This window comes from Mustela nigripes, chromosome 15, assembly GCF_022355385.1.
Source record: "Mustela nigripes isolate SB6536 chromosome 15, MUSNIG.SB6536, whole genome shotgun sequence".
Lineage (NCBI taxonomy): Eukaryota > Metazoa > Chordata > Mammalia > Carnivora > Mustelidae > Mustela > Mustela nigripes.
Window position 1 is genome coordinate 1693541 of NC_081571.1, and position 24972 is coordinate 1718512.

Sequence of the window (24972 nt, forward strand, 5' to 3'; positions counted from 1 at the left end):
GAAACAATTCTTCATAAAAGGAATTAGATCCAGATCCCATAAACTACATCTGCCTGACAAGAAACCGAGAACTGAATTTCTGCAGCTCAGGGCAGGAAGAAAAGAAATCTAGCTTCACAATTATATTGCTCAGAAGGATGACTAAAACCTGAGATAAGCAATTACCAAAGCTCATTACCAACACATTCCAACAGGCTGAGAATCTAGTGATGGCTTCCTGATTGACTCCAGCTCACCTCCACCTACCCTCCCTGGATGGGGCAAGAATTTATGGGCAGTACAAGCTCAGCTGTTTGTCTGGGCGAGGGTTTATTACCACAGCACAACTTCCTTTACTGTGATCATTAGCTTAAGAATATTGATTTACAGAGAAAGACAATTATATGATCTCCCTGATACGAGGAAGTTGAGAGGCAATGTGGGGGGTTTGGGGGGCAGGAAAGGAATAAATGAAACAAGATGGGATTGGGAGGGAGACAAACCATAAGAGACTCTTAATCTCAGGAAACTGAGTGTTGCTGGGGGTAGGGGGGTAGGGAGAGGGTGGTTGGGTTATGGACATTGGGTAAGTTATGTGCTATGGTGAGTGCTGTGAAGTGTAAACATGGCGATTCACAAACCTGTACCCTCGGGGCTAATAATACATTATATGTTAATTTTTTTAAATTAAAAAAAATAATATTGATTTAAAATCACATTTCTGGCCAACAGGATCTTGTCCCCTAGTGACCTAATCTTGAGCTACTAGATTGTAGCCAGACTTGTCCATCTGGCATTTCCAAGCCTACAAAGGCTGCTTCAACCCAATTCTGAAGCCAAACTGGAAGGTAACACATGTGGTGAGCATCATTGAGACAATACAACAGAACCCAGAAACCCTGTTCCATTAGATACCCGGTTGCCCATCTTGCTCCCAGACAACCCTTGTCTTTGCCGAGCTTTCATGGCTGTGTGTGGACATACAAAATCACAGTCAATGGCAAGAGGCAAGACAGTGTGTCATGGTCTAGACTGCCACTAAGACAAGGTGTGCCTTATTCCCAGCACTTTCTCTTTCTGACCAGGAAATGATGCCTGCAGCTCACCTTCCTCTTCTGGAATGGGCAGGTCTTCACAGGAACCTCCCTTACCTTTCCCTGATCCACCCTTCTTAGAATTTCTCACCCATGCTCGGCTGCAAGTATTAAAATATGCCTTCCAGAGCTGATTAATGAAACTCAAAACAGGAACACCATAAAGAAAATCAATGAAACAAAAAGTTGCTTCTTCAAAACAATCAATAAAATTGATAAGCTCTAGCAAGAGTGACAGGAATAAAAAGAGAGCAGACACAAATCCCCCACATCAGGAATGAAGCCAGGGATATCACTACAGACCCTGTAGACACTAAGAGGATATGAGTTAAAAAGTTATATAGCCAACTTTATAAAAAGTTATAAAGCCAACTACTTTAAGCTCTTGAATTCAATGACTCAGAAGAAATGGAACAATTTCTTTAAAACCACAGGCCCCCAAACCCAACCAAGATGAAATGGTTGGTTCATTTAACCATTAAAGAAGCTGAACCTGTGATTAAAAATCTCTTGGAAAAGAGCCCTCCCAGGCCCAGGTGGTCTCACTGGAGAATTCTACCACTTAAAGAAGTATTAACAAAAATGTTATAATCTCTTCCAGAAAATAAAGAGGCAAAACTTCCCAATTCATACTATGCATTATTACTTTGTTGGCTAATGCAGTATTACTTTCATATCAAAATCAAATAAAGACAGTTAAAAAAAACCCACAAAACTACAAAACCAATATTTCTTCTGAACTTAGAAAAAACTTCTCAACAAAACATAAGCAAACTGACTCCAGCAAGGTCTAGAAAGAATTACACACCTGGTGGTATTTATTCCAGGTTGATGCAAGGCTGCATCAACATGGGAAAGTCAACTGATGTAACCTACCAGATCAATAAAATTAGCAAGCGGCAAAGCAGTGCCCTTCTTCTCCTCTGACAACTGCGTAAGACACCACCATGGCTGAGCGGAAACGCAAACCATCATTCTGCCAGGTCCCCTACCTGTCCCACTATAGTTCATACCCTATACCCATGGGTAGGACCCCTAGAAATTCACACTTGGAGCTGATTTGTGGGACAGGATTCCTCAATCCACCCCCTGACACGCACCCAAGAAGCCTGGACAGCAGCATGCAGCCTCATGTTCTGCCCAAAGCCTCCCACTGCTCTGCAGCCAAGTCACCTTGTAGCTCCCATACCTGGAAACGCACCAACCCTAGTTTGGGTCAAAGAGAAAAGGTTCTGCCAAATTTCAACGTGCTCTGTGGCTCAAGAAAGGAGTGAGACTGAAGCGCCCATAGTGAATCCTTGAGGAGAGCAACCCTGCTCATCTCAGCTCACATTGTTCTCTACATCAAGGCTGAGCCTTAGTGTGTTGGCCCACACACAAGACCCACCCCAGAAGGAGACGGTCTTAGAAAGATAAATTCCATAATATCTTTGGATCTTTTGAAATTAAGAAGTATAAAAATCTTCAATTTTTACTGTAAAACATCCCCAATTCAGCTCCTTTTTATACTAAAGCTGCTCCTAGATGTTTTGAGGTAAACTTGGAACACCCTAAAATCTAAATTCAAGTTCAACTGGCTCTGAAATTGTGAGTCAAAAGGGTGTCATTCAACCCCAGTGCTCACTGGAGCTCAGCATGTGCATGCAGATTTGCACGGAGCAAGGTGAGGCTTGTGAGAGGTTTTCTCACCTTGCCTAACTTTCCATGTCTTAAGTGGGAACCAACACCAGGCAGCACAGGTTTTCCTTCAAGAAATTCAAGAGATAAAGTCAAGACTTCTTAAACCAACCCATCTAATAGGCGGAAATATTGATCCACCAGTCCCAAGGGGAGAGTGGTGGGAGGTAAGAAAAACGTGTCTTTTGTGTCTGCTGGGCTGCAGTGTTGAGAACTCAGAGGGAGGAGCCTATGGCCACTTAGGTGAGCGGGGGAAGATTTCTCTGGGGCTCTGCTAGCCCCAGGATCTAAGGAAAGTAGGGCCCGCTGTATGGATGTTCAGAGCCCACACCTGCAGCATCTCTGCCCTCAGAAGCAACTACTTTGGGAGCAGGTGCACAGCCAGTGTGCTAGTGGCCTTTCCACGTCTGATTGGCCAACAGAGCAGGTGTCTCTGAGCATCGATGGTAGAAGCACCTGGAGCACAATACGGGTGACCCTATCCCCTCCACCTGTTCCCCCTCTGAGCCCCTGCCCCACAGCTGAAACACTCCACCTGTCACTTAGTCTCAGCAGAGCTCAGGGATGTCCGCCGTTCCATTCCTGCCTCACACCACCCTGGAGAGAGGGGCCTGCAGGTTCTACATCTGCCTGAATTGTCTGTAGATCATCTTTTTTTTTTTTTTTTTAAGCGAGTTGTCTTCTAGACATACGCCAAAAAAATTCTTGAGGTTCTATTCACACTTTTTATCTTCTCATTTCCATAGCCTCATCTTGGTTTGTCAGAAACCGTGTCCTGCTGGATTTTAATGCTCGGTGCCTTACAGGGACTCCAGGCACACGAGTCCCACAACAGCAAACATAGAGACACAAGCAGGATTCTTGTGAGAACAGCCAAAGCAGCCAAATTCAACAACCCTTCTAGCTCTCCCTCCACTGCTCTTCCAAACCCAGAGCTCCCAAACCACAGCTAGTTTCACTTTGTGGTCAACACAGAATTCTTATGTAGGACTCCCACCTAACTCCATTATACCAGAGCCTCCGAGTTTTTCCGTTGAGTTGGCTCGTATCATTCTGATTGGAGAAAGCAAGATTTACCTCAGGGCTCTTATCTTTTTAGGGCACAAGCTACCTTACCAACAAAAGTAAAAACTGCTTTAAAAGCTCTCGCAGTGTTTAACTGTCATATTGAGCTTTTCTTGTGGTCTGTTAAAGTGTTCCCCTATTCTAGACAAGTGGAAATATTTTAAATACAGTTCCACAGGGTGCTTTCAGCTCAGTGTGTCTTTAAAATATTCTACTATTGACTGACACTCAAAAACATTCCACAATTTGTGGGGCGCCTGGGTGGCTCAGTGGGTTAAAGCCGCTGCCTTCGGCTCAGGTCATGATCCCAGGGTCCTGGGATCGAGCCCCGCATCGGGCTCTCTGCTCTACAGGGAGCCTGCTTCCTCTCCTCCTCTCTCTCTGCCTGCCTCTCTGCCTACTTGTGATCTCTGTCTGTCAAATAAATAAATAAAATCTTTAAAAAATAAAAATAAAAATAAATAAAAACATTCCACAATTTGAGAAAATTAATACTACAAACTTAATGAAAATCCCAGGACTCTGCCTTGATGACACAGGAGCCCTAAGTGGATTTAAACAGTGAGGACACAGAATTGTAGCTTTATGTGGCAAATGCACACAGCAGTCAGAGCAGATGATGCGTCTAACAAGGACAGGACGGAACACCAGAAACAGGATGCAGGAACAACACATACATCATGTGATGTAGCAGGTCAGCCTCCTCGTTCCTGTCTCAGGCTGGGATTCGCAGGCTCCCACAGGAGGTAAACCAAGGTGTGGGCCTATTCCAGGAGCAGACAATTCAGCCTGAGCTCCAGTCCCCTCTGCCTTATGTACCCGGACAGACACTCACTCACACTACCATGTTTCTGCAACAGGAGAGTGGGCAGACAGTGTTGCTTACCCATGCAGAAGCTGGGGAAGCATCGCTTGGGGAAGCAAGAGAGTGGACAGAAACCAGATGGTCTGAGCCTGAGACCCCTGGCCTCTTCACTGAAATCTGGTGGCTGCTCGCATTGTCTATCCTGACCAGCACCAGGTCCTTCATATAAATGTATGCAGTAAGGTGATCTCTAAAGTCACGTATAAAATCTTTTCAGGAAAGGACAGGTTAAGTGTGTGTGTGTGTGTGTGTGTGTGTGTGTGTGTGTGTAATATCCTGTTTATATATAAGATGAGCATATTGCTAACAAGTTTAAGGCTTATGCATTGTTTCTTCCTCAAGCCCAGTAAACTGGGTTTCTTTAGAGGATACTAGTTTATTCAAAATGTATTTTCTCCTCCTCTTGAAAAATTATAAAACTGGGGGGGAAACCTGAGACTGAGAAAACGCCGTGTGTCACACAGAGATAATTATGCGGTAATGATATGAGAGGGCAGGAAACAGAGAAGTCTGTCATCAGGTGTGAATATCAAATGACTTACTGTAACAGAGGAATTTCAGAAACATACAATGAATTGCTATCTTACCTTTTATTTTCCTTGCCTGTTGACTGAATTTGAGAGAAGAGTTTGCCCTCAGTCCCCAGAACAGAGCAAGCAGGACCAAGGGCTTCTGACTTTCCCACCCACTACCTGCCCCCCAGGAGGCCCCAGGACACTGCTGCCACCTTCCCCTCCCAGCTGCCAGAGGCTGGAAGCTGCCCACACACCTCCACGAGCCGCCAGGCCTCACTGATGACAGCATACTGGAGGCGATTCAGGACAAAGCCATCAATCTCCTTCATGACTCTGACTGGGGACTGTCCAATCTTCTGCATCAGGGCGTAGGTTCTGTCCACTGTCGCGGGGGCCGTCTTCGGGTGTGGGACCAGCTCGACCAATGGCACATAATATGGTGGATTTACCTTACAGAGAGACAGAAGGGGAGAGGGTCAAAAGACAGCCCTGGAGTTGGGGTGCTGTTCTGGCAGACTCTGTTTGCCTAGCTTGAATGGTCAGATGGGGCAGATTGTCTTTAAAAAGGCCTTTTTAGATTTAGCATCCAATGTCAAGAAACTTGAAATATAAAGTAATCCACAAAGGAGGGAAAGAAAAAACCTGAGCACAGAATTCTGTGGTTTTATTTATAGAAAAGTCAATACCACCATACGGGGTTGAAATTTGGAGGTGCTGATGACCATCCTACACATTCCGGGCTAATCCCCAAACCCCTGAAATCGCCATGGGACTTCTCAGCGACCTGCTGTTTAGACCTATTGACTTCTACCTATCCCCAGCCAGCCTCCAGGGCCACGCTCTCCACAAGAATCACCACAGGTTCTTACTATTCTACTCTGTCAGTATTAAAAATCATTGGCAGCATCTTCTTAAACTTTTGCTTCCTTCTCAAACTATTTCCTTAACTCCTCCATGTTAAGTCTCAAACGTCTGCCCCCCGCCCAAATCAAATCTCACCTAGAAATCACACAGCACCAGAACTCTACCGCAGCCCTGACATCCTGAGATGGGAAGGGTTGGTCCACAGTGAGTAGGTCCTAATGGAAATGCTTTCCTAGCCCAGCACTTACAGTTTGGGTTCTGGGGTTTTTTGTTTTGTTTTGTTTTGTTTTGTTTTTGGAGTATTTTGAGAAACTGTTCTTGAATATTCCCAAAGAGAATTATCCCTGGTGCAAAGAAAATGCTGCTTAGTGGTACCTGATTAGCCTTGCCATTAAAAGCCAAATGCACTACAATAAATTGTTCCCCAAATGATCCTTTTAAATAATTTTTCCTTGATACATGGACAAAAATTGATAGAACCTTATAGTCACTTCAAGAAGCACCCATTTTATTGGTCCCTGGATGGCTCAGTCGGTTAAGCATCTGCCTTTGTTCGGCTCAGGTCAGGGTCCTGGGATCAAGCCCCCCCACTGGGCTCCCTGATGAGCAGACAACCTGCTTCTCCCTCTCCCTCTGCCTGCTGCTCTGCCTACTTGTGCTCTCTATCCCTCTGTCAAATAAATAAATTAAATCTTTAAAAAAAAAAAAAAAGGAAGCATCTATTTTAAATGACTTCTACAGAAAAAGAAAAGACAAATTTTCTTTCTCCTAGGACACTGGAGAGGAGGAGAGGCCTCTGGTCCACACACAGCTTACTTCAGAGATTCCTTCTGCTCTCAGCCTGCCCTGGTCACTCACTCAGCCCTCTTAGAAAGCAAGAGAGGATAGTACCTGTTTTCATGTAAGTAAGTTATAAATCAGTGTCTTAATTGAAACACTTCTCTCCTGTCTATACTGAACTCATTAAAATGTCTACCTCTGGCCTTTTTAAATATCAGAATTATAAGAACTGAAAGTAGGTGTATTTTCAAGAATTTTATCTTACTGTCAGACTTGGGCTTAAGGTCTTCCAATGTTGGGCTTAAGGTCTTCCAATGTTGCAAGCCTCATGGGTAGCAAAAACACAGACTGAGACAACAGTTAAAAAGCATTGGTATAGGCGACTTGCTAGTTTCATCAGACAAGTCTTCCTCACAGGCTTTCCTTCTGCCCACAGTCTCCTTAAACGGCGATGCTCCCAGGCTGCCACCACTGGCCCTCTGTGCCCACTCTCTGGCTCTGGGCAGAGCTCAGCAGCACCCAGGGCATCCTCCCCACCCCAAAATGCTGAGATTTCACACAGAGCTCACCTCCCACTTCAGGCCCACATTTGTAATTGTGCACTAGACACACCCCTAGGATAGACAACAAGCATACACTCAACCTGTCACAAATTAAACCCCAATCTCTCCCACCCTAAACCCCAGTCCTCTGCCTAGCTCCATCTTGATGGGAACACCAACACAGCACCAACACCCAAGTTAGTACCATAAGAAATATCCTTGGCACCTACCTCTCCCCCGCCTCCCCCACTCCCCATCAGTGATTCTGTCAATTCTAGTCATCTCTCTCAAAAAACCCATTCCTGCTACCACACGCTTAGCTCAGGCCATCACCTCCACCTGAGATTTTGGCGCTCTCCTCACTGGCCTCCCCCTCCAGGTTCATTCTCTCTGTCACTGCCAAGGGGACCTTCTGTCTGGCAGGGGCCTGTCAAACCCAGAGACAGAAGAACCCAAGGCTGCCAGGACTGGGGGCAGCAGAATGGAGAGCTACTATTTAATGGGGACAAAGTTTCAGTTTCAGAAGACAGAAAGTCTGAACAGATGGTGGGGGGCCTACACAGCAGCATGAATGTGCTCACTGCCATTGAACGTATACTTAAACATGGTTAAGATGGCAAACCTTGTGTGTATTTTATCACAATTAAATTTAAGGAAAAAGCCCCTAAAAACAGGATGCTGATCATACCACCTGCAGCTCAAAACCCTGCAGGATCCTGATTCCCCACCACCCACTAAAATACCACAGCATAATCTGGCCCTTTGAGCTTACTAGAATGGGTGGAGTTGGCACACTTCTGTGTCCATGCTCTCAAGTCGATGAGCTTCTGAGGAAGGAACTCCCAGAGTCTGAGGGCCTGGATGGGGTCATTCTTGCTGTGGCACCTCAGTCCTGGAACAAGGACCCTGATCCCTACTACAGGCTCAGAGATGAAGAGTGGCAACGACTGGTACTTTAAATTTAATATGGTAGTAGAGGAGAGGTGGAGAGGACAGGAGGTAAGCAAAGCCGGCGACTTAAAAAAAAAAAGAAAAAAAAAAGATTTTATTTATTTGACACAGAGAGAGACAGTGCATAAGCAGGGAGAGGGGCAGAAGGAGAGGGAGAAGCAGCCTCCCAACTGAGCAGGAAGCCCAGTGTGGGGCTCAATCCCAGGACCCTGGGATCACGACCTGAGCCAAAGACAGACACTCAACAGACTGAGGCCACAGGTGCCCCACCAAGCAACTCTCTTAAACAGAAAAGGAATGGCTGTTTCCCAACTGCTATTCTGTTTCTGACACGGAAGGTAGGACCTGGGCCTTTGGCTGCTGGAGTCTGGGAGTTAAACTCAGAAACATGCCCTCAAGAAACGGGAAGAACAAACAAAGGTGGAAAGCAAGCAACTTTTTAAAGGTTAGAGGAGATGGTCCTGGGTTCAGCCGGCCGTGAGGCTCTTTGAGAGCTCAGGTTGAGCCGGGAGGTTCAAGGGGGGGCATTCTCCATTCACCTCATGAAAAGCCTGCCCAGAATCTGGACCAGAGCCTGGAAGGCATGTGATCACAGCGATAGCACAGCACGCCCAACACAGAGGCTTCGTTTATTTTCTCTGCAGCAGATTAAACAGAGTTAAACTCACAGAGGAAAAGCAGACTGTCCCTTTTCCCAGAAAACAGGTGCAGCAATTCATTCTCACAGCCCTGCTGGTGTGGGGGTACTCCTGACCCTGTGAATTCCTCTTCCTCTTAACAAGAGGAATGTAAAAATGAAGGGGTATATAACCCCTCACCATTTTGATAATTTAGGTAGTGAAGTCCTTTCATTAGTGATAAGCCCCACCCCCCTTCCTGAACTCACCCTCCATAAACAGAGGGGGAAAGGCAGCCCTTCTGAAGGCAGCAGCTGGCCATGTGAAACAGGCACTGCTTGCACACACATGCACACATACACACATGCTCTCCATAGACAGATGAACATTCAAGTTACCATCAACATGGAGGTAAATGGTTCTGGGTCAGGTGGGAGAGTGAGTCAGAAAAGGTGCAAGCATGGGCAAGGAGTGCTCGGATGGGAACATTTGGGGCACCTTACGCGGGTAGGGCCTGATTTAATTCCAGGCTGTGTTATAGCTCTGTGGCTGACTAGTAACCTACGTGAGAATTGTACGTTAGGAACTATTTCCATTACAGACTATATCCCCTGAGCAGATGTGTGTCCTTCCCAGGCAGCAAAATCTACAGGACATTCATAAGAGTGGTACCAAGAGCGTCTGATGGGCTAAAACAGCACTGTTTAGCTCTATGGGACCACCAGTCCCCAATGGAATAAAGGTTGTAAAGTGTGGCTGAAACTGTCAGTAGAAAACTGCTGCTTTGATTGATTGTTAGCATAGATCTACGTACCAAGAGAGCATGCAACCCAACTCAACCTTCAGATAATCACCAGCCACCAAATGGCCATCCCTGAGCCCCTCCACACACCCACAAGGAGATGAGGCAGACAAAGGCAACATAAAAAACATTCGAGAGGAAGACCAGCAGAGACCCAGAGAAGAGCCACATGAAACCCCTCTCCCTGAGCCTGTCACTCTCCTGGCTCTAGTCTATGAAGCCTACTCAAAGTTCTCAAACTACCTGTGTGCTGAGAGAACACGCTCACCCACCCGTACTGGACTGACCTGAAATCTCCTCACCCCATACTGAGAAAAGGTGCCCAAGAGACAATATGGGATGTAGAAACTCCTTGGCTGCTGGTTCTTCCGTGGAGGGGTGGAGGCAGCAATCTTTCACAACTGCTGACTTTCCATTTTTGCCCCAGCCTTTCAGAGGCATGAATGGGCTTCCTTTCCCTTGACACTATTTCCTGTCTGGGCAGAGTCGTGGGTGACAGGAGCACAAAGTTGAGGCAGTGGCATTGAGCTGATGCGCTGGGCTTCTCCTGCTTGGCCTGCAGGGCTAAAGGGAAACTGTAGCTCCTCAAAGACTGTAAATGGTTCTAGATTACTCGGGGACTGTCCATTCAGCTTAGGTTGAATTGTTCACAGACACTTTTTTTCCCCACTCTCCTTGAGCTCAATGGCATGATTAAACAATGGGCAGCACCAGCACAAAAGAAAGGATAAAATTCCAAAGACAGTCAACGTGGGTGATTTCATCTGCATTGGTTAATGTTAGCTTTGATATAAAATGATCTACAAAAGTAGTAAGAGATTAATTTTTGAAATAAGGTCTGAGCTTATTTTGGCTACACTGCTTGCCTTTGATTAAAGAAGTAAAAGCGAACAATCCTGGAATGGTAGGAGAACTGTCATTATACAACAGTCACTGGCTGAACTACTAGTCGGAGGTCCTTGTTAGGTGTGAGAGCAAAGTGAGTAAGGTGTAGTCTCATCCATCAGGCGGTTTAAAATTAATAAGATTCCCACCTTATTAAAGGTGGAATGAACAAAGGAATCTTATTAAAGGACTTAGGAGGCATTTCCTAAACAATCAGACTTTGTTGTTTTTTTCTTTTGTTTTACCTGACTTAGAAGTAAAATATCTGGTTAGAAATTGGAAGTTTTCAAGCAAGAGGCTTACACCTTTCACTGAAGCAACAATCAATCTAATAAGTGGTTTATCGTTTCTGAGAGTCCTTTTTACAGACATGTAAATGTCATAGAAGCAAAGATAGCACATGTTTCATTGCACTTGGTATTTGGATGCTTCAGTTAAGGTCCCTCTTATGTCTGTGTATCTGTGTGGTAGCTAGACGTGACCAGTTTTCCTCCATGTTCTGTGGGTCTAAGCCTCTGTATTTTATGACCAATCTCTAATTTCCATGGTATTTCAGTAGAAGGACATCTGGATATCCAGAACTATATCGTCATGTGAATGGTGGTCCAAGCAGTTCCTCCTCTCAGCATAGAGAATCCAGTAGGCATCTGTGACTCCCCCTTTTTCCTCAGTTCCCAGAGCAAGTCTGTTACCACACAACCCCCCTCCCTGACTCTAAACTACTCTTGCCTCAAAAAGAGGATTTGCCCTGCTCTTAGTCTAGGACCCTCAGCCTCACTGAGGCCCTGGTCACCCATGCTTGGAATATTGCCCCAATTCTGTGAAGAAGCTGCTCCCCTCTCTCAGCCATCTTCAACATACAAAGAACCTTCCAATTACCCTCCAAAGGCAGCATTTTCACCACATCACAAGGCTGCTCTGTGCCTAAGCCAGTCCCAGCTCTTTAGAGCAACTCTCAAGATTCTGTACAACTCAACTGTTTCTTCCCAAGCCTTCCAGCTTTTTCTTCCTACTCCCCAAGTATGTGAGGTATGTGTGCCCTTCCAGTCAGACTGGTCTCCTCGCAATTCTGTACACCCCACACTTGCTCTTAGCCCAGGGTCTTTGCTTATGTTCTTTCCCACTCTCTCCTCCCTTGTCAGCCCAACCTCATCCTGCCCAGCTTGGCCCCAGCTTCTCCATCAGCCTCCAATGGCCTGCTAGTGCGGGGGATGTGGCCATGTCATCCACTATCCTATTTATTATGACTTGGCTAGGTCAGCTTTTCTATACTAACAGGCTGTCCCAGTTCTCCAAGGTCACACGGAGCTCAGTTGGTTCTCAAACTCCCACCAAGTGATCCCTAGATCTCCTCTCTGATTCCTCTTTCCTCACATTACCACATTCATCTCAAAAAGATTTACCATGTGCCTGCACATCAGTTTGGAACTCACTGTCCAATATACCTCACCATGGATCTCCCAATGAATAGGTCTGCCCAACAGATGTGTGTAAGGGAACAAGAAAAAGGGGTGGGGGGTTAACATCAGACTACTGAACCAGAATCTCAGGAGCAGGACCCAGGATCTGTACTTTAGCAACACTGATCCTACTCTGGATTGTGTTGAGTCAACTGCACAGCACAGTGACATGGCTGCAAAATCTTACTCAGTGTATACATTTTTAAAATGTACCTTTTTCCCCAACAGTGGAATTCTGTGTTTAGCAGTCTCTGTCTTTAGCTGGATGGTGAGTTACATAAGGGTGAAAGTATGTCAGTACTGCTCATTCTATCCCATTCTACCCATTAGGCATTAGGTAAGCAGGTACAATTCAAGGCATTTGGGGATTAAATTCTTTTTTAAAATGCTGGTATTGGGGCACCTGGGTGGTTCAGTGGTTTAAAGCCTCTTCCTTTGGCTCAGGTTGAGATGCCTAAATTATAACCATTACCGCTATTTCTGCTTCTGTACTTTCGCTTGCTAACCCATGAGGAGATGGAAAAATACCAGCAGACTTTCTATAGACACTCTGTAACCACACATCCCCCTCCCAGAATTGAACCTTACAGAATGGCTACCCCCGGACTCCTCTGAGGGGCCAAGAGATAACAGCCATTTGATGCCAGAGAAACCCCCACCTGGAATTGGACATAACAGAATGGCTGCTCCCGGACTCCCCATCCAGCTCTGGGCCGAGAAATAACAACCATCTGGTGCCCCACGGCTTGACGGGAAGACCCCGGTCAATCCTGGGGTGACACATACCCTAGCGGCGCCAACTCAGCAGTTTGAAGAATGACCCTTTGTTTGAAGAGCCCTTTGCCCTAACCAATAATCCCTTTCTAGCCTTTTCCCATTCTGTAGCGCACCAGTCATATTATTTAGAGTTCCTTTTTTATTTTCCCGTGGTATGTGGCGATTTGTTACAAGATACCATGATGTATGCTAAGTCCCTGCCTCCCCAAAAATAGTATAAAAAGTGTTGTGATCCTGAGTTCGGGACCTCTTAGTGTCACTGGCCACGAGTGCGCGGAGGTCCAGGTTCGAACTCGTAATAAACGACCCTTGCTGTTTGGCTTTGACTCTGGACTCTGGTGGTCGTCTTTGGGGAGGGGTCTCGAAATTTGGGCACAACAAGGTCATGATCCCAGGGTGCTGGGATCGGGCCCTGCATCAGGCTCTCTGCTCAGCAGGGAGCCTGCTTCCTCCTCTCTCTGCCTGCCTCTCTGCCTACTTGTGATCTCTGTCTGTCAAATAAATAAAATCTTTAAAAAAATAAAAAATTTTTTAAAATGCCGGTATCATACAACTTTCTATATTTCCATAAAAAAACACTAAATTATACAATTTTAATTGTGTGGCATATGACTTATACCTCAATAAAGCAGTTAAAATGTACTAGCAGATTAGTCCAAATGTATTGCTCCTGAGAACCAGAATAAGATACAACCAGTTCCTGAGGTTTAAGGCACTCACGGGATGGGCCACAATGCACTGCTTCACGTGTGCCAAGCCAGCGAACACCTTGGAAGGCAGGAGGCAAGACGTGGAGCTGCTCAAGACAACTTTATCGTCAACGATTTGATCTAACTGTGCGAAAATCTTCTTCTTCAGCTCCAGGTTTTCCGGAACACATTCCTGAAAGGGACATATTCAAATTACGATTCATGATACCGCACTCAGGCCGCAAGCAAAGCATGTGTGATGTTTGATTCGTTCCCCAAATGACCAGTCAGAAAACTACTAGCAATATTTAAGAGCAAAACAAAAAGCCTCCGAAAAACGCAGCCAAATCTCCATAACTCTGGAAACTGGGTGACGTGTATATGGGAGCTGTATTTTCTCATTTTTGCATGGGTCTGAGCATTCCCATAAGGCAATCTGCCAAGTCCATGGGGGTGGACACGCACCCTTGGCGAAATGCTACAAACAGCAACAGTAGTCAACACCACTTATTTTCCCTATCTGTCCTGATCAACGGATCAACTTATCTTCAAGGAAAAATCTTATCTTCACGAAAGGAACGAACATGTTACATCCATAATTCCCAAAAGACTTCTTGAACATCCATTTCTAAAGGGAAATCCTTTTGAAAAGGACCTTTGTTTCTAAAAATCTAAAATGACTTTAATAGGGGCATGGGAAGAGGACAGAAGAGCAAATTTGGATTAAGTGCTGCAGATAACACTGCTCTGAAATTCTAATCACGCACAAAGCCAGGGCAGGGGGAGATGACATTCTCAAACATCCAAGTGCAGGCCCAAAGGTGAGGCCTGTTCCTGGGAACGTGATACACGCAGTGGGGACTGCCCTGCTACAGAAGGAAGCAGAGCGGGAGAAGGATACTCAAGCTGCTCCAGAGCTAGAAATACTAGAGGCGCCCCTTCCCTCCTGCCACCAACTCCCTTGGGGAACCACACAGCAGTCACTCCTACCCCAGACAGGTCGCGGCTTACCTGGAGGCAAGAGGCCTTGCAGGGAGGTTTCATGAATTTATAAGATAATGGTCTCTGTATGGTTGGGTAATCATCAGCATTAGAAACCTAATTGGGGGCGCCTGGGTGGCTCAGTGGGTTAAGCCGCTGCCTTCGGCTCAGGTCATGATCTCAGGGTCCTGGGATGGAGTCCCGCATCGGGCTCTCTGCTCAGCAGGGAGCCTGCTTCCTCCTCTCTCTCTCTGCCTGCCTCTGATCTCTCTCTGTCAAATAAATAAATAAATCTTTAAAAAAAAAAAAAAAAGAAAGAAACCTAATTGGGTGCTTGTAAAAAATGCAGATTCTCAGATCCTCATCCCAGACCTGCTGAATCAGTCCCTGAGGGTGGGGTCCAGATATCTGTAATTCTATCAAATACCCTGATGACTGTTGTTCTGACTAAAGTTTGAGACCCACTAGTCTGAGGTGTGGGTCTAAAGCGTGGGTCACCTCTACTCTCGATGTGACATGGTACCAAATATATTCTTGAGAATCTCTTCACTCTGATGTCAGAGTTCTGTCCTACCCTCCTCCCCGCAGCTACTCAGGGACCAACCAAGGATGTCCCGAGTAGTGTGTTAGCACTGTGGTAGGAGAAATGGTAGAAACACCAGCAGGTAACCAAAAGTGTGTAAAAGTGAACATGCAATGCTGAAGGATTCCTAGTGATTATATGAGAATCACCCCTCAAAAATGTAGAAAATATATTCAAGTTTGATTTAATAATACCTAATGACAAACTCCATTTGTATATCCTCTACAAGATTTAAAAAGTTTTACTCTGAGGGTAGGGAGCCAATATTGTATTTATTTATATTTTTTAAAAAATATAATCAAACTATGTGAAATTTTATTAAGAACAAAAGGTTGTATAAGCGTCACATCTCAAAGACAGGGGAAAAAAATGGAGTCATTTAAGAACTGTAAAGGCCATTGTATTAAATCCCCTTATCAAAAGGGGGAGGAAAAAAAAGCTACAGTAGCTGGCTGGTTGTACTGAGTAATTCCTGGATCAGTTAAGTCAGCAAGTTGGGTTAAGTTTAAATGGAGCCTTGTAGTAAAGCCAGAGACTAAGAATGATGCAGATACAGTTTAAACTAATAAAAGAGTCCTCATGAATAGCCTTATTGTGAGCCTGTCATGCAGATTCCCCCCTGAAATTCTATGCCTTTCTTCAGATCATTTGATTATCAAAGAGGCAAGAAAACTTGAACCAGAGGAAACCCAAACCTGCTACAATTATGTAAGGGTTTTCTAACGGCACATTTGCTTGAAGTTTTGTTGTTGTTGTTGTTGATAGTGACAACTGTGTTCAGTTTGGTGGGCCAGGATTATAATGCCTCTGTCCATGTCAAGCCTTGAGTTCATTTCCTTGCTATTCATTAGTGAGCTAATACGCCTTGTCTAAGAAATGAATTCTGAAATGCTGTTAAATCAGGACCTTCATCACTTGTGGTTGGTTGCAAAGCTAAGAGACGCTGGGAGGAAGGGCTGAGAAAGGTACCAAATGGTGAGACAATTGAGAACCTAAATGCAAAGCAACCTCACTCTGTGAACTATAGCAATGTGACCAAGTGAGAGCTCAGCCAGTGCCTTCTCAACGCAACCCTACCTGGTACATCCAAAGGAGTTCACCCATCTCAGGCAGTATCACACAGTGAAAAGGCAAGGCTAAGTTAAACACTCCTTTTTCCCTTGCCTTCTTGAAAGTAAGAAACTGAATGATGGTATTATAGGGATAATTTTTAATTCTCTCTAACTTACTTATACTTTGAAACGTAAATCATTTATAAATTTTGGTGTTTTGTTATTAGTCAGTTACCCATGAGGGCATTTAACTCATTAGGAATGTTCTAGAAAAGCAGCATGGCCATGGCAAGTCAGTGTGCTGGATAATTCCCTGGCAAAGTTTATAAGAACTCTCTTCTGAAGTTTACTCACTTGCTGTGCAACAATACACATTTTCCAAAACAAATATTTTCATGGGGAAAATGAAATTTCATTGATTTTTTTTTTTAATCAATTCAGGCATTTTAGATAGGTGTCCTGTTGCTAGAAAATCTACATTTGTTAATGCAAAACATCTGGAAGCAATCTTCAATGTGCTTTCCAGAAAGAAAGTAAAACAAAATTAGGCCTCAATACTTTAAGTATTTTACATGCAAAGCAATTCTATTAGACATAGGGAAAGACATGGCAAGAAAAGAAAGGTGCGCTAAAACCCACTGCAATCACGGCAGAAGGAAATTCATTCTTAAACTGAAGACGGAAGTAATATGCATTACGAAGTCTGTTAGCTCTAATTTTATCTATTCACATTTTCATTATTGCAGACACTAAACTCTACAGTGCCCTAACCAGAGGCTTATTATTTTCCTTAACATCAAAATAAAGTTTTTAAAAGCATCTTACAAACCCTAAACAGAGTTTACAATAATCTAAAACAAATCATACCCAATCTAGAGAGAACTTTCCAAAGTAAAAATCAGCATAGACCATATTTACGAACGTTACTTCCTGGGGATTGGGTGTTAAGGTTACCAGAATTATTGCTGTTTGCTTTAAATAGCAGTCCTTTCTGGGGTATCCACAGAGGGTGGACAAGAAGCTGAAGTGGCACCTGTATCAACTGCTATCCTGAGGATGAGTCTATTCCCATCCTCATTCCAACGCTATTTCTAGTACCTTACATGAAATCATTTATTTAGAACTGGGTTAAAATACTTGCCATGAAAAAAATACAATTAAAAATATTTCATTTAAGCCTGCAAATAGCATATAGTTTTACTGCATTTCTAAATACTATTTCTCATGAGGAAGACTCAAGATTTTTAATACAAAAGTTTTACTTAACAAAGTATTGAGAATAGCGTAAAACATAAAATAGTAAGGCATGAAGATTTTTTTTTTTCAGATTTTATTTATTTGAGAAAGACAGAGAGAGCACAAGCTGGATAGGGGCAGAGGGAGAGAGATAAACTGACTCCTTTCTGAGCACAGAGCCCAAAGCTGGGCAATCTCAGGACCCCAAGATCATAACCTGGGCTGAAATCAGATGCCTAAATAAGCCACCCAGATGCCCCAAGGAATGAATTTTTAAGGAGAAAAATGAAAAATAAATGAGTTGATGTGAAGGATATCACATCAATCTCTGAGACCACTTATTACCAATGAAGACTATCTATAAATTCAGGGTGACAAATCTGAGAAGACTACATAAATTATTTTTTTATATGACTGTGGTTTTGCCTCCATATCAAATACACATATAATGCATTTCCATCAGGCAATCTCTATGATGCAGCAATTCTCAAAGCAGCAGAGAACAGGGAGAGGGTCTACATGTGAGATTTGGAGGAAAAAAAACATAGAATTTAAAATATGATGCTTTTTTTAGTAATAATTGGACTAGATATTTTTAGCCCAAACACTTTGTCACTGCAATGAGTAAAACAATAAATTCAACATATTTTGTTGGATGACAACCACTGTTTTATAAAAACGTTCTCATTTTTGAAAACTCAAGTTTTATAGTATCACAAAGCTACTTTCACTTGTCACCATGTATATGTTCAACTATAAAATAATTTTACAGTACTTTGAACAGAAATAGCATTATCAAGGCCATCTGTATCTTAACTCTATCTGTCCAGAGGAGAAACCAAAAAGTCAAAATTTATAGGTATGACTAAAACAGTTATTTATTCTTCAAATTTCTTTAATAAAAAAAAGTCTAAAATATCAACAAGTCAAGCATCCAATTTAAGAAGTCAGAAATAGAACATAATAGATCCAAAGAAAAATAAAGAGTATCATAAAGATGGCATAAACCAATCAAACAGAACTAGAGTTTCTCAAAACTTAGTCCCAGACTATTCTCTTCTCACCTAAATTCTCTCCCTAGGGAATCCAAACCAAGCCCACAGCTTAACTCACCAATCTAAAGACCTAACTCACACTTTTATTTCTCCTTCACAAACTATCTTCACATGAATACTTCAAAGGCACCTCAAATTTATCTGATCCCTCTTCTAGTACTAGCCGGCATATAAATTTTCCAGTTTAGAAAGATAAACCTTAATGATCATTAAGGAACCTCATGATCCACAGGGAAGTAACATTACAATTCCAGTCCCCTGCCTACAAAACCACTTCATTTATGCTACTAACTCTCATTATTTGGTAAAGTATTTGTTTTGTTTTTGTAAAATGTTTCTCAAGCATCAAATTTATGTGATTAAAAAATTTATAATCAGCGATGTTAAGATTTAGTAGTCTAATACTAAGTAAAAATATTTTAATGATTCCCTCCCTACCAGATGTCATAAAGCCATTCCCCCCAATATAAACCCATGAGCAAATCCAGAGTATATACTAAGGTACAAATGAGCACGATGCAAACTCCAAAACTAGGGAGGAAGTAAATTTTGTATTTCTATATTCTAAAAGTTTACATCTCACATGCAAGAGAAAATGAACATACTAAGAGAACACCGTCCATCTTCTGAACTGACATTTTTTAAAATGGCTATATTTAAACAAACACCATTACAACAAAACAGAATTCAAAGATGAAAGCTCCATGAGAGCAGGAATCTTAATTTTTACTTTATTGCTATATTCCCAGTTCTAAGAATAATGCCTGACAAAAAGAAGTTACTCAGTAAACATTTGTTTAATCAATGAATGAATGAATGAATGAATGAAAAATTCTGTGATGCAGTTTTATACAATACCCCACAAGCTCACTGAATACATATTTACTCTGCTTGATCATTATATTATTTTAGAGAAAATGTCTAAAGACGGCTGAAAGAATAAACACAAGACACCTCCCTGCTTTCTGGCACCCCATGGGGCAATCATACCCATTCCTGGACCTACACATTTAAAATAGAGTCCCATCTGCCATGGACTAAAGTTCTGTTCTCTTTTACTAAATATTTGTTCTGATTTAGGAAGATACTCCATTCAAGTCCAGGCATTTGTGTCTCTCCTTCTTCCCCAAATTCTGCAACAGCTTGAAGCCCTGAGGGTGAACTGATCTGTCTTCGTTCAGTATATATGTGATAGATGGACTCAGCTACTGCAATCTGTTCCATGCCGCCTCAGCAGGACGCTGCTACTACTGCTAACGCCCCTCCCATTATTCCGCTACTAGTCACGCTGCTAATCCCACAGATAGTATTCATGCTAAATGAATAGTATTCATCCAGTATTTTTTAATAGAAAAAAATTCTGTCACTTATATCTAATGCAATGACTCCCATTTAGTTTATAGTATAAATCATAACATTATGTCACAACCTACAGAAGCTTCTTTCCATATATGCATTTGTATACTAGTCTAGCAGTATTTTGGAACCTTGAAGAAAGCTAATACATGAAGTAGATCCACTGATGGAAAATGGAAGTCTGAAACTGGATGACAAGTTTCTGACTGTTAGCATTAACATCTGAGTGCAAATACACTTCTGATGAGGAACTAGTCTCTGCAGGGAACTTTCCCACTAAACAGAACAAGAAGGTGTACTCCCTGCTTTTCAAGAACCACATGTTTTAAGAAGCACATACGAAAACAGACATCCATGCAAGTAGCTATAATAGAGCAGAAAATACGTACTCTGACAAAAGCAGGCAAAATGTCAATATGGCACCAAGCCAGAAGGTCACATTTTCCTCATCAAACATGAGGATTACAGACACTATACAGTCTTGGTCAAAATAGGAATACTAACATAGTATCACAAACTGCTCTTAAGTGGTATTGAGAGTAGGGGAACACATACTGGTAACAACAGAAGGAACATAAAAATATTTCTATTTGGTCCCCCAAAGGTCTTACTTACCAGCCATACCCCAGAACCTACCACTGGGGACAGAGGAGCTATTCTCAACAAATTATTTGTAGAGAGCATTCTACTTTTGATAATCGTACAAGTACTTGCTTGTTTTAGACAATCCTCCTGCTGAGAACAACTAAAAAAGCTTAAAACCTATAAAAAATAATCTGTTGGAAATAGTGAAGAACTGCAAGGCCAAGATTCAGGTAATAGGGACACTTGGAGATATAAGCTTTACATATGGCTACTCTTCAATCCTCAAAGCAACTGCTTATTTCAAAAGTAGAGACAAAATGGCTGAAATAAGAAGCAAGGCTTTGGTAGACTCATAGTGCTGAGGGAAAACTGGAGCTCAGGGCCTGGTAACTGCTCTATGCTTCCAGCTGGCACCTTCAAGAGCTCTTCCTTGGAGTAACAGTGACCCATCTTCACAAGCCTGCACTCATCTCAACACATGATTAATTTAAAGAGATAAGCTCCTAGCCTAGCTTCTCTGGAGAACAAAACCATAACCAGAGCCTTGGTTTTTCATAAGGAATGTCTCACATATAAACAAAGAAACAAAACAGATAGCAGAGAAGACCTGACAGAAAACAAAGAGAGAATACAGACTTTAGAAACAGACCCATAGGACATCCAGAGAATGGTATTACCAGATATGAACTTTGATATAACTTATTAATATATTTAAGGAACTAAAAGATAACTGAAAAATTTTAGCCTGTAACTAGTAACTATAAAAAGAATCAAGTAGAAACTCAACAACTGAAAAATACAATGAAAACTTTTAAAAGATGGTCTTAGCTGAAGAAATAATAATTTGGAAGCTATAGCAGGATAAAATATCCAGACTGAAGCATGAAGAGACACTGAGAGGGGAAATATAGAAAAGAGCATAGGAAAAACACATGGAAATGTTGAAGAGTTCTAACATACAGGTAAATGCAGTTCCAGAAAGAAATGGGGTTTGAGAGAAAGAATGAAACAGAAAGTGGGGGGGGGGGGGTTGAAGCAATATATAAAGAAAGAACTGATTTCCAAAACTGATTTAAGAGTTATAATAAAGTGATTATGACAATATGGACACTCACAGAATGAGACACTATAACCATTAAAGCAAGGGAGCTTACTTCTCAATATTGAATGAAATAGTAAAGTACACAAGACACATTAGATGAATAAAGAATATACTAGTCTCCCCTACACCTATAAAATAAGTGTACATAAAATATTGGAAGGAAATATACAAAATGGTAATAGGGACTCCATCTCTGGGCAGTAAGAGTACTAATGATTTTCTTTATTCTTTTATAAATTTTCCAATTTTCTGTAATTACCACAAATTACTTATACAATCAGAGGAATGTTAAAGGATATGACTTTGCATCATAATAAGATTAAAAATATGTCCAGATATACTTGGAAAGAATAGAAATACACACACAAATGTACTATCAAGATTATAATCTTAGAGCAATCAAAAAGCTATTTTTTTCACCATTTTTTCAAGTTTTTACATTAACTTTAAGGCAAGACAATGTTTAATGATAGTATCAAGAATTAAAAAGAATCTGAGATTTTTACCCTATATGGAAGTTAACAAGGTTGCCTGCCATAGTTTAACAAACGCTCACGGAAAACATGGGTCTCTCGGGTCAGAAATAAAGGACAATATTACAGGTTATCAAACAGCATGAGCTTCGTGTTCACAGTAGTCCTCCTTATCCCCAAGTCCCAAGGGGGTAATGTGAAGGGAACCAGTTGGATCTGGGTTTGTGTCCCAACTGAGGACTATGAGCTTATTAGGAATCACAAATCCCTCACAACTGACCATAAGCAAACCCACCTGACCAATGCCCCAGAAGGTGACAGCAAACAAAACTGCCCTTTGATCCAGAAGGAGACACTCTGTCTTCCAAGATGGTTAATTATACAAACATCCCTGAAAAGTTAGTCCAGAACAAAAGGGTCTGTTTTTCCCATGAGCACTGAAAAGAAAAAAAGATAATGAATCTCACAATAGATGATAAGAAGTGTTGGCCCAGCCAAACTGTGGAAAGAACCAAGATGCCCTTCAGTGGACGAATGGATAAGGAAGATGTGGTCCTTATACACTATGGAGTATTATGCCTCCATCAGAAAAGATGAATATCCAACTTTTGTAGCAACATGGATGGGACTGGAAGAGATTTTGCTGAGTGAAATAAGTCAAGCAGAGAGAGTCAATTATCATATGGTTTCACTTACTTGTGGAGCATAACAAATAGCATGGAGGACATGGGGAGATGGAGAGAAGAAGGGAGTTGAGGGAAATTGGAAGGGGAGGTGAGCCATGAGAGACTATGGACTCTGAAAAACAACCTGAGGGTTTTGAAGGGGTGGGGTGTGGGAGGTTGGGGGATCTAGGTGGTAGGTAATAGGGAGGCACGTATTGCATGGAGCACTGGGTGTGGTACAAAAAAAACAATGAATACTGTTACGCTGAAAAGAAATTTAATAAATAAATAAATAAATAAATAAAATCTTAAAAAAAGAAGAAGAAGAAGAAGTGATGGCCCAAGGATGAATTTAACAATAATCTAAAATTCTATAGTAGTCCTAAACCTCTAGGTAAGAAAGGAAAAGTTACTTTCCCACTGAAGATTTTGAAGGGTTTCTCTAGCACTAACTACCCCCAAATTAAAGGCTCTACTCAATGCAAAACTCTTCTTGGTAAAACAGTTAATGAGAACACACACCCTACCAACAGGTATATGTTTAGTCAGAGACTTTATTAACAAAGTTGCAATCCTTCCTCATTTGAAAAGAAAAAAGACTGAAGCCATGAGTCACAGCCTTAAATTAAAAGAGAATGAATCCTATTTTAAGAATTGAGAGCCTAGGCATAAGGAGGAGCTGTCAGCAGCTTTTGTCACCCTTTGGGTCATCAGTTGATTCACTGGTCTGGCTAGTTTTACCTTTTCTGCTCATTGAGGAGGCCACTTCTCTTAGGAAAGAAGAGCCCCTCTTCATTCAAACGTGTGAAAGGACAGTGAGAGTACCAAGCAGAGTGAGTCTTTTTCCCTCATTTTACTCAGCTCTCTATGTCACTCAAACTTTGAAGAAAAAGATTTACCATTTTTGATATAAACAATAGTAAAGTAACAGCCATTCTAATCTTGCATATAGCTTCAAAGAAACAGCATATAGCTTCTTGTATCTCACTATTGTATTAAGTTAGACAATATTTTTGGCTAAAGACCTCTAGGAAGCCAGCTCAAAGATAGGACCAACTACCTAGATCATAAAGTCCACACATCTATGTGCTGTTTAATCCAAAAACAGTGTCAGGAGGATTCCTTCTTATTCCTATGATAGGACAGCTAAATATTGCTTACTGAGTACTTAAAAAAAAAAAAAAAAAGTCCTTCCTCAAGTCTATATTTATGCTAAAATGATTTAACCAGCAACTTAAATTTTCTGTTCCGTGTTGCAACACCTTCTGGTGTTAAGAAGAGCCTGACAGGTTTCCTCCTGTTCGGGACAGCTGACAGACAAGCCTACAAGTGCCTGATGAGACCCAATAACTTTCCAGTTCACTTAGGACTACAACCAGTAGACATAAGGTTTTCAAAGTTCAAATGTCCACAGGAAAAATTTAAGGGAAATAATTGGAAACAATTGTGATTCAACATTTGACTCATTCAGTATGTGAATAAATACATTTTAATTCACCTAACTGACTGGAGACAATAGTATGATAACCTACCATTGCCAAAAACCCATTTTATGTTGGGTGTAGGAAACTGAAATAAAAATCCTTATGCCTAGGGGATGAACAGGCATAGATGCTGAGAGAGAGAGAGAGCTAAGGGCACTGAGGAAGTCACATTCCCAAGCACCAGAGACATAATGCCTGCCTAAGATGAAGGCCTAACCTGAACCACAAGAAACGCCACTCGCACTACTCCCCATCACTAGGCTAGCAAGTGTAAAGTAACAAGTAACAGAAGAATACTTCTGGGAGAGGATCAGAATGAGAATATAGAAGAAGATCCTCTCCAAGGGCAGGGCAAAGGGAAGACTAAAAGGTAAAGTGAAGATACTGACAGGAAAAAAACCTTGGGCCAATCAATCTTTGTTTTATTTAAGATTTTATTTATTTGTCAGAAAGAGAGAGAGCACAAGCAGGCAAAGTGGCAGACAGAGGCAGAGAGAGAAGCAGGCTCCCCACTGAGCAAGGAGCCCGATGCAGGACTCGATCCCAGGATCCTGGGATCATGACCTGAGCTGAAGGCAGCAGCTTAACTGACTGAGCCACCCAGGCATCCCCAACCAGTCTTAATCTTAAACACAAGGTATTCCTGAGGAATTAAAAACATGTAGTGTACCAATAGTGACCACAGCAATTATAGAGCTTAAACCTTGATGAACTCCTAAATAGATTAACTCAAATCCCCACTGTAAACACCTCAAAGAAGGAAAGGTATGTCAAATCCTGGGCATAAAAACTGTTTACCTCAGTCACTACTGTCCTACTCAAGACTTCTGGCTTTCCA

At 42.2% G+C, this 24972-nt stretch overlaps 1 protein-coding gene across 1 annotated transcript in view; it reads right to left on the reverse strand.

Annotated features, from left to right (window-relative positions):
- Positions 1-24972, reverse strand: part of CRYL1 (crystallin lambda 1) — a 147409-nt gene that overhangs the window by 21770 nt on the left and 100667 nt on the right. The window contains exons 4-5 of the mRNA XM_059377505.1: positions 13594-13755; positions 5450-5644 (exon numbers count right to left, since the gene is read on the reverse strand). Of these exons, the coding sequence (XP_059233488.1) occupies positions 5450-5644; positions 13594-13755 (357 nt within the window). The remainder of the gene's footprint in view (positions 1-5449; positions 5645-13593; positions 13756-24972) is intronic.